We start from the raw sequence: 18,800 nt of genomic DNA on the forward strand, positions 1-18,800 counted from the left end.
TTGTGGAACCATTGTTGAAGGACTTGCGCATTTATGCAGTTTTGATTATTACTGGTCCGAATCAGCCAAGGTCCGAATAAGCCTGCATCCCAAACAAATATATGAATCCTTCTAAACGAACGTCTATAAATATTGGCAACCTTAGCTGGTTTAAGAAATTAGCGTAGCTTTGCAAGGTACAGATACAGATCATTCGTTTAATCCTTAGAAAATGAATGAGAGATTATATTGGTGGTCTTAAATTGCTAATAAAAACTCTGACAACATTAAATGATTGACTTCCTACAGCCAACTAGTTTGATCCACAAATCCTAAGCTATAGCTAAACCAATGACAAACAGGTTAACTTACATTAGTACCGGACTGTTTGTAGAAAGACGTGCCAATATACCATAGCAGGCTGGAGCTTTAATTCCATCGAAAAATGTTAACGAATAATATTACCTAGTAACTGCTTTGAAACGTCAGAACAAGTTTTTTTTCTTTATTTCATTAACAACATTTGAAGGATATGTGAGACTCAGACTATGGTACTTAGATCCAGCCGTTGTAAGGTAGAAGAAAGATAATAAATCACAGGTTGATTTCTTTTATACATTCATACCATCAAAACCATCAAAAGGCATATCATACGAACAAGGTATGTCTTTATTGGAATAAAAGTTTGTTAAGATGCCATTGATAAAGAATTAAATTTCATCAGAACCTGTTAATCATAACTTTTGTTTACGCTAACCCTTTCATTGTTATCCCTTATAAAAGGTTAATTCCTGAGAGGTATTTTAATTTCATTTGCATTCATTTCATTTGTTGCTTATGGGTTTCACTCTTTTACACGTTATTAAGGCTCTACTCTGGTTACATTTCTATAAACGTAGTTAATTTGCTTATAACTTCAGCATAAAAATACTTTAAACTACTTTAAAAAAAAAAAATTAAACGTGCGAAATTTTCTTAGGGAAAAAGTGACGAAAAGGTTGGCTTGGATGTTTAGTAGGATGATATATAATCACCGCTTTCCCCGCTGCCTAGCTATATACGTATGTTCGATTAACATTAAACGCAACATGGCCGCCACAGTCATTGCGCATGCGCAGCTTAGATTCTTATAGTATATTTTTAACTTATTATTTTGTTCTCGAAAGCTTGTGCTTTTACACTCTTTGGTTTGAGTTTGAGCTTGATTGATTAATGCGAAGAAAATCTCCCACCGGTACGAGGGTAACAACACATAGGCTGGACGAGCTGACCAATATGAGTTCATCAGGCACATCACTTATCGAAAATTGAAAAATAACACGATATATCTTTAATGATGGTTAATTTTCAACAGCACACTAATTGTGCTACGGTACAGTTGTTGGTTATCTTTGTATTTTTGTTATTGAGTAGCTTGGCAGTGAATTCCTTGTTTTTTTGGAACCACTGCCTCATTTTACAATGCCCATTCTTCTTTATTTCCGTTGTAGGCCATTAAAATAAGAAGAAAATAATAAGGGTGTTAATGACTATAAAATTAAATAACCTGTTTTCTCAAGAAGGCTGAAGCAAGGAGAGTTAATTAGTTGTGTTTTCTTCTTCAGGCAAAACAAAGGAAGTGAAAGCCATTTAACTACTGCATCTGATTTTTTAATGGAATGAAAACCTCACTTACACAGATACAATTGAAACGAGAGTAAAAGAAACATACCAAAGTTGATAGTGAGAGAGAGGCAGAGGAATAATGAATTACTAGAGGCAGAGAGATAGACAAGTAGACAGGCTGGCTGAAATGAGACAGGAATCTCACGATATATAGTAATGACAGGGAAGAAAGAGATGACGATAGGAAAGCGACAAATAGATAGAGATAAAGAGTTGACAGGAAAGCTGACTTGATCAGAGGAGAGAGAGAGAGAGAGAGAGAGAGAGAGAGAGAGAGAGAGAATTCAGTCACTCAAGCCTAGAGACGCGATGCCTCTGTGCCAGTCAATGGAAGGCACTCGCCCGATTAACATCAAACTTTTGGTGCTCGATCGGGGTGTAATTGACTGTTACGTTTTCACGCTCAACGTTCATTGTAATAATATATCATTCGCCTCTCTGGATCAAACGTTTTAACTCGAACGTATCATATTTCTAGAGGAAAGTGCTTCTATTTCAATGACTCGAATCTTCCTATCGAAAGTCTTAAGCCAGCGAACAAAGTTAGTCAACAGTTTATACGTCATTTTAGAGCAAATGAACGAACTTATTGAAAATGCAGGAGTGGCATTATATAGGGGAGATGAAAAATGAGAAAAGAAGCCCATACGAATCTTTCGTCTTTGTTTACTTCTGGAATGAGAAAGTTTATTCGCCGAAATGATAGTTCTGATTAATTTCGTACTAGAGAAGTGACTTGTAAACAATGCACAAAATGCATATAGTTTTTTGTGTATATGGGACATAATCGTGATTATTTTCTTAAGTATATATATTTGATCATATATTTGTGAAAATGCTGATTCTCTCTCCGCGCATTACTGGGTTAGTTTCAAACTTGTGTAAAGGTGTTCTGCGAACCGTTGATGGACCTCTGTAGTACTACATGAACATAAAATGGCTGGTATTTGGATGAATTTTTAAAATTATATATATATATATATATATATATATATATATATATACACACACACACACATATATATATATATATTCTTCCGTAATTTCAGCCGTTTTATATCTACGTACAAAGTGTTCATCAACGGCTCATCGAACACCTTTACGTGTGTTGCACCTATCTTTACCTATTATATACACACACAAGCACTCAAAATTTTTTCAGAATGAATGCTTTCTCTTCAAAATGACTCGGTTTTCTGGTTTTTCTTCCTCCGCTGATTTATGAATGATTGAATTTTATAGATTTAACGGCCTCCATTCTCTCAAGTTCTCAACGTGATCAGAGTGTTTCGAGACATTTTTGATTGATTTATTTATCATCTTATCCATTTTCTGACAAATGCTACCATTTGTACAGAATTGTCCCTAGTTTACGTCTCATTCTTTTGGGGGAATATTTACCTCACGTGTACAATGCAGTTTTAATTGAAGAGCTTGCAATTCCTTTTTGCTGTCGGAGTCACCCTATATGCTATTCCAAACCTTTCGCAGAGATCTTACTGCCTTTGTCTTAGCTTACTTTGATCTGCACCTTCCCTTACCCACGACTATATGTGCTATTTTTCAGGATTAAATGCATATATCAATCAACTGCTTTTAATTCTCCGATGTCCACAGCACCAGTTATTGCATCAGTTCCCAGATGTCCGAGTAGGTAGTACTATCATTACTTTATTTTGGTTAATTAAACCTTTCATCTCCTGACTCACTAGCACACCCAGAGTAATTTATTTTCATCTGTTTGTTTTTACATTTGTGTGTATGTATGTATGTATGTAGGTACAAGTTTGCCTTTCTTCCACCAAAGAGAGAAACTGAGTGACATTCTCCGCCATGAATGCTTTTCATGTTGGGCAAAGAATTTTTTTTCACGCTTTGTATTTTCACTTATAACGAACTGCTTGACATTAGCAACAATACTCTTTTATTGGCACCATACTGAAATATAAGTACAAACTTAAGAGGACATATTCACTAATGCGTGACAGAATCTTAGCTAATGCAAATGAATGACAGGACTATCATACGACTGGCAGCTACGTTGTCAGTCCCAAGCTATCTGGAGCTTCCGCCGCTATCCTGTTTGATCTCAGAAGGGAATACTGCACAAATAAACAGGAATCAACGTCCTTCGAGGAAGGGCTTTGCGTGAATATACCTCGTAGGATCGCAGAGTGTCCTGTAAATCCCAAGGGTTCGGATGGAATTATGCTCAAATTATTTCTGAATCAGGGAGTTTTAGAAACATCAGTAATCGTTATTTTTGTAATTATTATTATTAAGATAGCTGCCACATTAATATATTAAACGTATACATTACTTCTAGTTATTCAATATTAGGTTAACCCTAGTTGACGAACAATTGAGACATACAAAAAGAACATATATCAAATAACTTCCTTCGAACCAACTTCACAACAGACTTTCCTTAGTTTCTCTCTGGAAAGAAGTAAGACAAAGGATTCAAACAAGTGACGATCGAGCGCTGTTCCAATTGGAAAGGAGGTAAAGAAGCGAAAGTGTTTTGGGAGACTGTCAGTATTGGATAAACAATGTAAGGAAAAAAAAAAAAAAAACTGAAAAAGTGTTGGAACGGGACTAAACTTAAGGTCACAATTTTCATTGGACACATGACTGACTTTGTGGATTTATCCCACTGCGGGAATTATTGGAACTAAGAATGATGATGTAAAGGAGAAAGAGCTGGGGCCATTTTTGAGGTATCTGATGAATGATATGGAGGTTCTCTTAAAGGAAGTCATCGTTATCCTTCTCTTAGTCACGTTCTCTGCAACTGCATACGACTTTGGTAAGTATGAACTTGTGAACTGTAGTTATCTTCATTTTACGTTCGCGGGGCCCAATTAGAAAATTATAGAAATTAAGACCAATATTTTTATGTCCAAATGATTTTCCAAGGGAATAGAAGATGGGGATGCAATAGAAGATGGACAATGTAATAGAAGATGGGCAATGCAATAGAAGATGGGGTATAATAGAAAACTGGAATGTAATGGAAGATGGGGATGCAATAGAGGAGGGGTATGCAAAGAAGACAATGGGTAATGCAATAAAAGATGGGGGATGCAATAAAAGATGGGGGATTCAATTAAGATGGAGGATGCAATAATACAACAGTAAATGGGGATGCAATATATAAGGTACAACAACAGGATGTGAGGCTGAAGTTGACAGTAGGATAAAAGCGTGGGAGGGACGTGTTAGAGGAACAAGATCGAGAGGGAGATAGAGAGAGAGAGAGAATCAGATGGCGAAATAACGTGAAGATATGGAGAGAATTAAGAGGTTTGGTGGAGGACGATGATACCTTATTTGATGGAATAATAGAATAAATACACCTTAGTTGAACCAAACCACCGAGCAGATTAACAGCTCTCCGAGGGCTGGCCCGAAGGATCAGACATTTTCACGTGGCTAGGAACCAACTGGTTAACTAACAACCTACAGCTTATTGTGGGATACGAACCACGTTATATCGGGAAATGAATTTCTAATTGTAATTGAGAAATTTTTCTGATTCGTTGGCTGGAATTAATCTAGCTTATAGTAGGCATCTCACTCTCTAATGAGGAAATGGATTATTCTCCTACTGAGGGTGAGACAGCGACTGTTGTCTGGTGCCTTAAGAAGCAAGCCTCCTTTTGCTAGGGTGCCCAAATTTATTGGTTGTGACGGAGCGCCGTTCTTTACTAGTGGGCGTAATCGATTACATCGGTATTTCCATGTATTCGATTACAGTTTTTTATTTTTTTTTAACGAGATAAATTCCTTTCTTTGTTAATATCCGTTAGAGGAGTCTTACACCGAGTTAAGACGTTTATTTTTCATTCAAAGAGAAGTTTTTTTTCTTTCATTTTCTTATCAGCTAGCTTTTCGTATCTTCATGAAAAATAAAGAATAAGAATATTCATCTGTTTTATTTTAGGATACAGACTTGGGGAATTTTTTTGTTCTTAATTCATTATTCGTATAAATGGATTATCGATATTTACTTGTGTTCATAATGGAATAACAACCACAATACACATAGGTTTAAACTTGAACTTATTGCCAATGCCAGTCCTCATTTGTTATAATTTTCAAGGATTCTTGGCTTAGAGAGAGAGAAAGAAATAAACCATAATTGTATAAATTAATACCAAGGACCTCTGGACCAGTGTTGCCAGATGGGTTAAGCCTAAAAATCCCCAAAAATCATGATAAAATATCCCTATTTAGCAATTTCCGAGTCTTTACACACAGATCTAATTAATCCTGGAAGGTGTCATAATATTCATGGGTAAATTATGCTCAACAACAAATGGACTTACCTTAATTTCTCCTTCTTTAACATCTCTATCTTTAGACACATGTCCAGTCCACTAATGGAAGGCATTGACAGAAGAGTAGGCTGTTTAGAAACACCCGAGACATTTTTCTTGTGCTTTGAATAACCTGCATGATTTTCTAATTCAGATTTTTTTGCATTTAGTTCACAATCACAAGCATTACAATATGCTCTCTTTTTACTTTTTTTTACTAGGCTTAAGCCAACCATTGAATAAAGGAAGACATTCCCAGCTCTGTGAATACTTTTGAGCTCTGTGAATACTTTTGTGTATACTTCATTTTCTTTGAAGCTCTAGGGGGAGTCTTCGGATCATCCATGGCTATATATGTGCTTACTTCAACACCACTGCTGAAATTATAGATAATAAGAGCCTATAATATTTAGAATATATGCATGCCTGGCATACAGGGTGACCAGATTTTAAAAACTAAATTATGGGACATTACATGCTGTATGCACAATATATCACAGGCATGGCGGATACGTCGATATGGACGTTTGGTCACCACGGTGTCATATATATTCACACATTAGCACATGCACCGACACACACACATATATGATATGCACAGTTTATCAAACATTGGAGGAAATCCACACACCGCAGTGAAAGCCGAACGAAATCTAAATAAAAATCACTATGACACGTTTAAAAACAAGCGCAACTTTCGTGTAACTCTGTCTCTGCCGCGGGTATTGGACGGACGTTGTAGAGAACAATGAAATCGTATTACCTGTATTGATCATGTTTCAAAATAGTAAAAGTTTGTTCTCGCGTGAATCTTGTTGCGCAAATATGTTGTGTAGGAATATTTTACAGTATACTGTGATATTTGTAATGATATTCCGTCCTTTTGCATGCATCTATATACTTTTTTCCCTTTTTTACGATATTTTCTAGTAAAAAATCTCCAAATATGTACAGAATATCCCCATCAGACACCCAAAATCCCCATATCTGGCAACGCTGCTCTGGACTTGATTATACTGTAGTAATAATGTACCAGTTTCCTGTGAAAGTAATCGGCTACCAAAAAGGATGAGTTTTGTCCATCGCTACCGTCCGTAGACCTTAGCCGAACTCACTGGCGGTCGCGAATGAAAACCCTGACTGACATTCCGATTCAGGAGAGAAAACAATGCCATTCACAGAGTTATTATTGAAATGATGACTTAAGTATTTTCGTAATATCTCTTCACTTACATGGTTAAGACCAGGGCTACCACTCGTACTTTTCAGAAAACCCCAGATTCAGGTGAAAAAAAAACCCCAGATTCCTATACAAAAAACCCAGCGCTATATGTACAATATATATATACACACATATATATATATTATATATATATATATATATTTATATATATTATATGTATATATATATATATATTATATATATATGTGTGTGTGTGTGTGTGTGTGTGTGTGTGTGTATGTGTGTGTGTGTGTGTGTGTGTGTGTGTGGTGTGGGGATATAAATAATCAGAACCTTAGGCTTCAAGTAACTAAGGTGATGGATGGAAAAGGCTTACACTTGTGTTTCTAGATCCGGATCGCCCTCAAATTCAGAAACTTCTTGTAGGGTCACTTTATTTGAATCTTGCAGATCTTTCAGACGTTTTTGATACCTTTTATATCAAACACCATCCATTACATCTTTACGAGTTCTGATGTAGGTTCCCAAGTATCACTACTAAGACCACCTCTGGTTATTGCCTGTTTAGCAAGCAGCTTGTCTCTCACTGAATAGTGCTTGAGAGAGTTTTGTATTTTTTTATTTGACTAAATTAACTTGAGAGAAAACTTGTTCTACTGAGGCAGAAGAATGTGGTAGTATTGTTAGATTTGTCATAAAACAGGAAAGCTTTTCAAATTTGGGAATATCAAAGCCATCTCTTATATTTCTTAATTTGTACCAGAATTCTGGAATTGAATCATAAATTGGAGTTATATCTTTTGAATTTCGTAATGATCTCCATTCGTCGTCTAAGTCATTCAATTCCTTTTCAGGGATAATTTATGGAAAACTAATTGCTAATTTGACAAGAGCTGTTGGTGACTGCAGTATAAAGAGCCAAAGCTGGATCCAAGATGCTTGAATTGGCAATAACACCATCTTCATGAAGGGGGAACCTTTGCTAAATTTGTTTTGATAATTTAGCAAGAAAATTTAGACAATCTGTTTTGATAGTTTTCTCTACTTGCACACCAAGTGGCTCTTTTCTTAATAAAGCCATTGTTCTGCCACCTAAGTACAAATCATCGAGTTTTGTCTTTGCAACATCTTTGCTGATGTTATGTACTTGCGGACCATAGGTACAAGTTTTCAAAAATAACTTATTTCAGTGTAATTTAAAAAAACTCAATTTCCGAATAAAAAAACCAGATCTGGGTTTAACAACCCAGGAGTGGCAGCCCTGGTTAAGAATTTCAGGCGGGAAATCTTGACCTCACCATGCACCAAGTGTTTTTCTGACACTCATAAGATTCTACTTACAAAAGTGTCACATTCGTATGTAAATACTCATGAAAATGAATGAGTGGTTATCTAAATCTCACTTTACTTCACTTACGAAATAGATTAAAAACAAATATAGAGACACTTAATTGAGCTATTTACATATAAATCTGACACTTTGATGAGCGAGCACTTTGTGAGTGCAAGAAGGGCATGTGGGTCGTTGCTCCTTTGCGCATCCGCAGCTTTCCAACAACTGAAGCATCTCTATTTCACCTTAAACATCCCAGTTTCACTTGTATTTCACATTAGACATCCCAATTTAACTTGCATTTAATTTTAAATATCCATATTTCATCTTAAGCATCCCAATTTGACTCTTATATCACCTTAAACATAGTACTTATTTTAAGCCGATTTCACCTTATCCATCCTAATTTAACTTGTATTTCACCTTACACATCCCTACTTAACTTGTATTTCAGTTTAAACATCCAATTAAACTTGTATTTCATTATAAAATATCGCAATTTAACTTGCCTTTCACCTTAAGTACTCCTACTTAATGTATATTTCAGTTTAAACATCCAATTTAACATGTATTTCACCATAAAAACCGTAATTTAACTTTTAATTCACTGTAAACATCCCAATTTAACTTGAGTACCCCTACTTAACTTGTATTTCACCTTAAACATCTCTTATTTAACTTGTATTTCACCTTAAACATCCCTACTTAACTGATATTTCACTTTAAACATCCCTACTTAACTGGTATTTCACCTTAAACATCACTACTTAACTGGTATTTCACCTTAAACATCCCTACTTAACTGGTATTTCACCTTTTAAAACCATCCCTTTACTTAACTTGGTATTTCACCTTAAACATCCACTACTTAACTGGTATTTCACCTTAAAACATCCCTACCTAATTAATGGTATTTGTCACCTTTAAACAATCCCTATTTAACCCTGGTATATTCCCTTAAACATCTCGGTACTTAACTGGTATTTTTCACCTTTAAAAACATCCCTACTTAACTCGGTATTTCACCTTAAACTATTCCCATACGTTAACTGGTATGCACCTTAAACATCCACTTACTTAACTGGGCTATTTCACCCTTAAAACAAATCTACTACTTAACTGGTATTTCACCTTAAACATCCCTACTTAACTGGTATTTCACCTTAAACATCCCTACTTAACTGGTATTTCACCTTAAACATCCCTACTTAACTGGTATTTCACCTTAAAACATCCTACTTAAACTGGTATTTCACTTAAAAACGGTTAAAAAACAATCTACTTAACTGGCATTTCACCTTAAACATCTCTACTTAACTGATATTTCATCTTAAACATCTCTACTTAACTGGTATTTCACCTTAAACATCCCTATTTAACTGGTATTTCATCTTAAACATCTCTACTTAACTTGTATTTCACCTTAAACATCCCTAATTAACTTTTATTTCACCTTAAACATAAATAGTTCAACCTTATTTCACCTTAAACATTCCCATTTAACTTGTATTTCACCTTAAGTACCCCTATTTAACGTATATTTCAGTTTAACCATCCAATTTAACACGTATTTCACCATACAAATCTTAATTTAACTTGTAATTCACTTTAAACATCCCAATTTAACTTGTCTTTCACTTAAGTACCCCTACAAGTTAAGTACCGCTACTTAAATTGTATTTCACCTTAAACGTCCCTACTTTACTTGTATTTCACCTTAAACATCTCTATTTAACTTGTTTATCACCATAAACGTCTCTATTTAACTTGTATTTCACATTAAACGTCTCTACTTTACCTGTATCTCACATTAAACATAGCTATTTTAATCTTATTTTACCTTAAAAATCCCTATTTAACTTGTATTTCACCATAAACATCTCCAATTAACTTTTATTTCACCATAAACATCCCCAATTAACTTGTATTTCACGTTAAACACCCCTGCTTAACTTGCATTTCAGCTTAAACATCCCAATTTAACTGCATTTCACCTTAAACATCTCAATTTAACTTGTATTTCACCATAAACATCCCTAATTAACTTTTATTTTGCCTTAAACACTCCTACTTACCTTGTATTTCAGTTTAAACATCTCAATTTAACTTGTATTTCACTTTAAACATCTCTACTTAACTTGAATTTCACCCTAAACATACCTACTTTAACCTTATATCACCTTAAACATCCCTTTTGACCTTGTATTTCACCTTAAGCATAATTATTTTAACCTTATTTTACGTTAAACATCCCTATTTAACTTGTATTTCACATTAAAAATAAGTATTGTAGTCTTATTTCAGAATCAGTTGGATGAGAGAATATTACGGTATCTTTGAATAACGTGATGAAGAGACTGTCCTTTTGTGTGCACCAGTTCCCTCCCTCCCTCCCTCCCTCTCTATCTCTCGGCATACATACGATGACCAGACGTCCCCATTTCGAAATCTCAGTTCTTCCCCCCCCCCGCCCCCACCCCCCCCGCCCCCCCGACAATCACTACCTTCATGTGTCCCCCATCGCATATGCAAATCGTATCAAATTGCTGATTGTTCAAAGATAAGGGTTAAGATACTGTTTTTCGAAACCTCTAAGGCTCTTGCAACAATATATTGGTTATACTATGCATAGAATCATGCCTATAAGTTTCCATTTTATGCAGTCAAAGCATAAATATTTTACTAGTGAAAGTAACAATTGCTCTGAATAAATGCCGAATGAATCATTCTATTATTCATTGAAATGTTTGTATATCTAAATATATAATTTTTTGAAGAATAAATCTCATATGTCAGGACTCAGGATGAAAAGATAATATATATATATATATATATATATATATATATATATATATATATATATATATATATATATATATATATATAGAATCTACTGGACATTCTGCTCATTTCATATGACCAGTAGGTTCTACTTATATATTTCAGCCTAAAAAAAAAAAGCAATAAAAACGATGCCCACTCGATTACGATGGTGAGGATGGGTCTATTCCAGCTCTACTAAATATATATATAAGTGAAAGCGACAGGTATATGTAGGTGAGAGAGGGAGTAGAGTTTTTATCTTTCTGGAGGTCAGGTGGGGAAGGTGACCTCGTCGTGATTATGGTATCGCGGGTTCGTTTCCCGCTACCGGACATCATGATTTCTTCAAAAAAATCTTTGAAGATGGAGCTCAAGGCTTTGTAGTGACAAGCGTATCCAAAAAAGAGCAAAAAATTTGAGAAGTTAAGAGGGCATTGTAGCTATTACAATTTCACACACAACACACAAATATATATATATATATATATATATATATATATATATATATATATGTGTGTGTGTGTGTGTATACAGTATATATATATATATAGGGTTATGCTTATGCATAACATATACGTATTTGTTAATTTACATCTCAAGTGAATGGTCACCGTAGTAAGTATGGCACAAGCCCACCACAGGGCTAAGCCGTTCATTTTATATATATATATATATATATATATATATATATATATATATATATATATATATATATATGTGTGTGTGTGTGTGTGTGTGTGTGATGTGTGTGCAAATCTTATATATATATATATATATATATATATATATATATATATATATATATATATATATATATATATATATATATATATATATATATATAAAATGAACAGCTTTTTTTATATCAACACAAACACACACACATACGCACACACACACACACACACACACACATATATATATATATATATATATATATATATATATATATATATATATATATATATATTTATGTGTGTGTGTGTGTGTGCATAAATCTATATATATATATATATATATATATATATATATATACATATGTATATATATATATATATATATAATATACATATGTATATATATACATATGTATATATATATATATATATATATATATATATATATATATGTCATATCACATTAACGTGATTCATATATATCTAATTCACTCTACCTCGGATTTAATATATTTTCATATATGCTTAACAGAAGGGGAATTTTTTAGGCAATAATAGAATTGCCGGCCGACGGGCACGAACCAGCTCTCAGGGTGAGAGCCAAAAATTATTTGGAGGAAGGAGGACCAGCTCTCAGGATGAGAGCCGACAGCTGTTCGGAGGTTGGAGGACGAGCTCTCAATTTGAGAGGCTACAGCTGTTCGGAGGGCCACCAGAAGGCCACCAGAAGGCCACCAGAAGGATACCAGAAGGCCACCAGAGGAACAGCAGATGATTCTGTTGGAATAATCTAGAAGACCGGCTGTGCAGAAAGAAGGAACTTTCCCTTAAAGTATGCTTTGTCCCTTGATGAAGACTCTTCTAATAGAAGATCTCTGTCAAAGCAGGCAAATAGTCGGATATCTAGATCTATTCTTGAAGATTTCTTTCTTCTGGTCATTCTGTTGGAATAATCTAGAAGACCAGCTGTGCAGAAAGGAGGAACTTTCCCTTTAAGTATGCTATGTTGATGAAGACTCTTCTAATAGAAGATCTCTGTCAAAGCAGGCAAATAGTCGGATATCTAGATCTATTCTTGAAGATTTCCTTCTTCTGGTCATTCTGTTGGAATAATCTAGAAGACCAGCTGTGCAGAAAGAAGGAGCTTTTCCTTCAAGTATGCTATGTCCCTTGATGAAGTCTCCTCTAATAGAAGATCTCTGTCAAAGCGGGCAAATAGTTGGATATCTAGAACTATTCTTGCAGATGTCTTCCCTCTGGTCATTCTGTTGGAATAATCTAGAAGACCAGCTGTGCAGAAAGAAGGAGCTTTTCCTTCAAGTATGCTATGTCCCTTGATGAAGACTCTTCTAATAGAAGATATCTGTCAAAGCGGGCAAATAGTCGGATATCTAGATCTATTCTTGCAGATGTCTTCCATCTGGTCATTCTGTTGGAATAATCTAGAAGACCGGCTGTGTAGAAAGAAGGAACTTTTCCTTCAAGTATGCCATGTACCTTGATGAAGACTCTTCTAATAGAAGATATCTGTCAAAGCGGGCAAATAGTCGGATATCTAGATCTATTCTTGCAGATGTCTTCCCTCTGGTCATTCTGTTGGAATAATCTAGAAGACCGGCTGTGCAGAAAGAAGGAACTTTTCCTTCAAGTATGCTATGTCCCTTGATGAAGACTCTTCTGACAGAGGATATCTGTCAAAGCGGGCAAATAGTCGGATATCTAGATCTATTCTTGCAGATGTCTTCCTTTTGTTTATTCTGTTGTAATAATCTAGAAGACCGACTGTGCAGAAAGAAGGAAATTTCCCTTAAAGTCTTCTTTGTCCCTTGATGAAGACTTTTAATAGAAGATCTCTGTCAAAGCGGGCAAATAGTTGGATATCTAGAACTATTCCACCTAATATCTTCCTTCTGGCCATCCTGTTGGAATAATCTAGAAGACTGGCTGCTCAGAAAGAAAGATCTTTTCCTTCAAGTATGCTTTGTCCCTTGGTGAAGACTCTTCTAATAGAAGATCTCTGTCAAAGCGGGCAAATAGTCGGATATCTAGATATTTTCTTGCAGATGACTTTCTTCTGGTCATTCTGTGGGAATAATTCTGGAACAGGATGTCTGAAAGATGACCTCTTCCCCTGGGGGAATGTTCCTAGGATTTCCAGGAGGTAGGCAGCCTCAGGGAAGTTGCTCCCGAATTATGAAGAAAGGAAAATGAATCATCTGTCCCTGATAATACACAAATAAATAAAAAAAAAGTTCATATATAAGATGAGAATAAGTTTATAATCTCGACAAATCAGCCAAGTTCGTGGTCAGCATATGCTACATAGATACACAATATTTATCAAGTATGAATGCCCATTAAAACGATGTTTTAAATCTAAGGACTATATATCGGTTGACTCTCTTCCAGCCTCATCAAACAGTACATGACAAAAGGAGTTTCTTTAGAGAAAATATATAGTAGGAGATATACCTTAGGTGATGCCTTGGGACATTGTTGAGCCATTGCAGGATCTGTTAATTGTATTAATCCGCTTTATCATTGCCTTAAGGAAGATGTTATCTATTTGGTCTGGGTCCCAAGATCCATTGGAAATGTTAATCCTCTTATCTTGTAGTTTTATTAGGAAGATTCCACCATTTGACATTTGTATTGACAGCTGTTCTTGTATAAAGTTTGGGATGAGTTCCGATCCATGGTATGGTTCGTGTTATTTACATGATGGAAAATTGCACACAAAAAACATCATAATCCCTCACGTAGATAATTTACAAGAGATCATGCAAACCTTAGGCCCCTCGAACCCTTTTATTTTGACTTATCCAAATACACTAGGGAAATCATTAATTAACGTTCAGATGAAACCAGTTTCCAAAAATATTGAAGTTTATGAAATCCCTTGTAAGGACTGTGATAAGTCACATTTTGATTTTACTGATAAATCTCTCTTGGAAGGTTTAATTCAATATAAACGATCAGTTAGAAATAGACAACATAGTTCAGCAATTTTTTATCATATAAATAACACGAACCATACCATGGATTTGAACTCATCCCAAACTTTATACAAGAGCAGCTGTCGATACAAATGTCAAATGGTGGAATCTTCACTAATAAAACAATGACAATAGCATTAACATTTCCAGTGGATCTTGGGACTCAGACAAAATAGATAATATCTTTCATAAGGCAATGATGAAGCGATTAAGACAATTAAAAAATCCTACGATGGCTCAGCAATTTCCCAAACCATCACCTACGGGCATATCTCCTACTATATATTTTCTCTAATGAAACTCCTTTTCTCATTTAGTGCTTGATAAGGATGGAAGAAAGTCCACCGAAATATAGTCCTTAGATTTAAAACATCGTTTTAATGGGCCTTTTATACCTGATACATATCCTGCTTTAACAGAAGAATTTATTTACACAATATATATATATATATATATATATATATTATATATATATAGTATATATATATATATATATATATATATATGAATAATTATCACATCGAACCGTGATCCATATATATCAATTCAAGCTACAAATGTCCTTTAATATCTAAATTCACTTTACCTCCCAAATGATATATTTTCATATATGTACCGAAGGGAAATTTTTTTTTTTTTTTTTTTTTCTTTTTAGTTGATAATAATTTCGTCCCCCCATGGGATCGAACCACCGTCCAAGTGGACGGGGACGAAATCAGGACAGGTAGTGACGCTATCTCTGTTGGCTGATTGGATAGCGTCACTGACTGCCCGATTTCGTCGTCCGACGAAATAGACAGTCAGTGACGCTATCTCTGCTGATTGGATAGCGTCACTGACTGCCCTGATTTCGTCCCCGTCCACTTGGACGGTGGTTCGATCCCATGGGGGGACGAAATTATTATCAACTAAAAAATTCTCCCCTTCGGTACATATATGAAAATATACATTTGGGAGGTAAAGTGAATTTAGATATTAAAGGACATTTGTAGCTTGAATTGATATATATATATATATATATATATATATATATATATATATATATATATAGGATGAATGTGTGTGTGTGACACTTACACTTTTACATGCATTAAGCAATTTCAACCAAACTTGGTAAAAATATAACTTAGCATTGGGGAAAAAATACTGTGGGGGTAAGACATCACTGGCACCTCAGGGGGTGGGTGTGGGGAAGGGGGTTGGAAAAGGGTGAAAATGAATAGTTGCTGTGATGAATAGTGACATTCCTAATGCCCTTGAAGTCCAATTTCAACCTCACTAGGGAGAGGGTGAAAAGGGTTGGGAAGGGGGTGATATGTAAAACTAACAAAATACGACAGATATTAATGTCTACTACTTAGTTTTCGAGGTTGCTGAGATGAATAGTAACACTCTCGATGCCCTTCAAGTCCAAGTTCGGCCCCAGTAGGGATGGGGGTTGGTGAAAAGGGGTGGGAAGGAGGTGACATAAATAGCCGAAAACAACAGATATTAGTATTTAATTTATATACACACACACACACACACACACACATATATATATATATATATATATATATATAATATATAAATGAATGTATATATAAATATTTTTTTGCTTCCAGTATTTAAGACTTATACTTACTTAAAATTATTTGTATGAAACTTAAGCATAAAACGGCATATGTTAAATTTAAGCTTAAATGACAATCTCCTACAGGCGTCATAACGAATGCGTAGTGAAAGGGTTAATACCATAAATTCTAGACACCAACCGCTTACCAGCCATATGGTTTATTGGTCATGATATCTAAGAAAGGAGTAATATTATCAATTCAGCACTTAAAGACTTAACAAATTAATACCAAAGATACTAATCTTTCACTTTAGTGTATCAACTTTATATTTGATAGCGCATCAAAGCAAAATGTCCCATATTCTTATATACTAAAGGATCACCCAGGATGTATGTTTGAGCGTGTTATTCTATATAGATTATCAAGGCGTGTATATGATATTGCTTAAAGGTAAATAATTCCCGGATTAGGAGAAATTATGGTAGTTGGCCTATGGATACTCATTCGGAGTAATTCCGGCCCCCTGTTGTTGAGTCTTTCAAAAGGGGTTTGTTATATTATATTCAGAAAAGAAAAAACTAGTGATTATGGCGTGGAAATCATATCACAGAATGCTTTAATAAGGCTGTAGAAATGAAACATGCAAATAAGTTATATTCAAAGTAATCAGTATTAAAAAAAAACATGGTGGAAAATTATTTTTTTTTCATTGATTATCACTTTCTCTGATAATTTTGTGATATCAATGATTATTTGATTTCAGTCACGTACAAATGGTGTTGGTTTTCAAAAGTTCCCAGCAAGTTATATAAAAAAGTATCTATTACTGTTTTTTTCCCATCATGCAACAGTGACATACGACGGCATAAGTTTTCATCATACACAAGGATACTTCTACCTGGGTTTTCCAGCAATACAGAAAGGATCCGACTGTTTTTTGTTTTTTTTTTAAGTTCCACACAAAGGAAGCCTACTAATCTTAGTTATTCAGTGATATGCTTATTGTATCTATTTCGTTTTTTCAACACGAAGTTGACAGCAATTGTCTTTATTTTCTAGCCATGTACGAATGGCATTCATTTTATAGTTTTCCAGTCATGAGCAGAGATCGTATCTTGATATTTCACATACGCACGAAAGTTACCAGTTATCTTAGCTTTCCAACTACGTACGAATGGTACCTGTGGAGAAACTAATCCACAGTCATGTAGAGGAACAAACAGATTTATAAATAAATCTCTACAGAGAGCTCTCTATAGAGATTTATTTTCGTATATATTTGTAGCAATACATGACTGTGGAATGTGGACTAGTCTCTCCATTTCAAGACTCACGTTGAGTATTTATTTTTAATGGTTCTCGGTATTTCGGTTTGGTAGTCTTTCGTAGTCACGCTTGTTTTGGTTTTCCAGTTGTGCAACCGGAATTCGTGGAGAAGGAAGAGGACCTCGCCGTGACAGCTTACATAGGACAGACGAGCAGACTTCCATGCACTGTCAAACATCTCTCTGGGAAGCGGGTAAGCACTGGTCGTGTTTTCTTGAACCGAGTCGAACTCAAGTCGAAGTTCATTGCGCAGGGAGATCATCTGTTCGTATGAAGGTAGTGTTTTGGCCTTGGTATGCGTATACGAAGCTCAAGGAAACAAGTTCAGCATTCTTCTTGAACTGCCTTCGGGGACAATGGCTTTGTGCTGGTATAACTTACACCCAAAAGCAATCCCTTCGTAAGAAGAAGAAAATGAAAAACTGACAGTCTTCCCAAACACGATAACAAATACTCTAGCATAGTTATCAAGTGACAAATGTTCATGTCTGTGCTATATGTTATTACAGCTAGACTTCATTGTACATTGTTTTCTATGGGACCATGGCAGTTTGCAGCAACCTGCACTAGTCTGAATTTAAGGTCAAGTAAGACTGAAAATTAAATAAAGTGACTCTCATTACCTGAAGTGCAGTATAGTAATATACTCAATACCAAAAGTGATAGTTTCCCTCGTACAACTTTAATAATCGGTAATTACTGCGTAGCGGAGTAGTGCCGTCAGTGCGGTTCTAGGACAGTTTGATACTGGACATTTTGATACCGGACATTTTGTTACCGGACATTTTGTTACCGGACATTTTGTTACTGGACATTTGGTGACTAGGCTTTTTCACTACCGGACATTTCGATACCGAATTATGTATCAAAAGTAAGGAGTTAAAAGTACAAATAAAAAAAATATAACACAGTACAAGTATGATGAAAGAAAAGCAACAAT

The 18,800-nt window shown here is 35.0% G+C and overlaps 1 protein-coding gene across 1 annotated transcript in view; it reads left to right on the forward strand.

The window, feature by feature from the left end:
• The first annotated feature begins 3,978 nt into the window (after positions 1-3,978).
• The window catches only part of LOC135196756 (uncharacterized), a 23,262-nt gene continuing 8,440 nt past the window's right edge, over positions 3,979-18,800 (forward strand). Inside the window, exons 1-2 of the mRNA XM_064223565.1 lie at positions 3,979-4,453; positions 17,947-18,053. Coding sequence (XP_064079635.1) covers positions 4,372-4,453; positions 17,947-18,053 — 189 coding nt within the window. The 5' untranslated portion in view covers positions 3,979-4,371. The remainder of the gene's footprint in view (positions 4,454-17,946; positions 18,054-18,800) is intronic.

The sequence above is a fragment of the Macrobrachium nipponense genome, chromosome 18 (genome assembly GCF_015104395.2).
Source record: "Macrobrachium nipponense isolate FS-2020 chromosome 18, ASM1510439v2, whole genome shotgun sequence".
NCBI classification, from domain to species: domain Eukaryota; kingdom Metazoa; phylum Arthropoda; class Malacostraca; order Decapoda; family Palaemonidae; genus Macrobrachium; species Macrobrachium nipponense.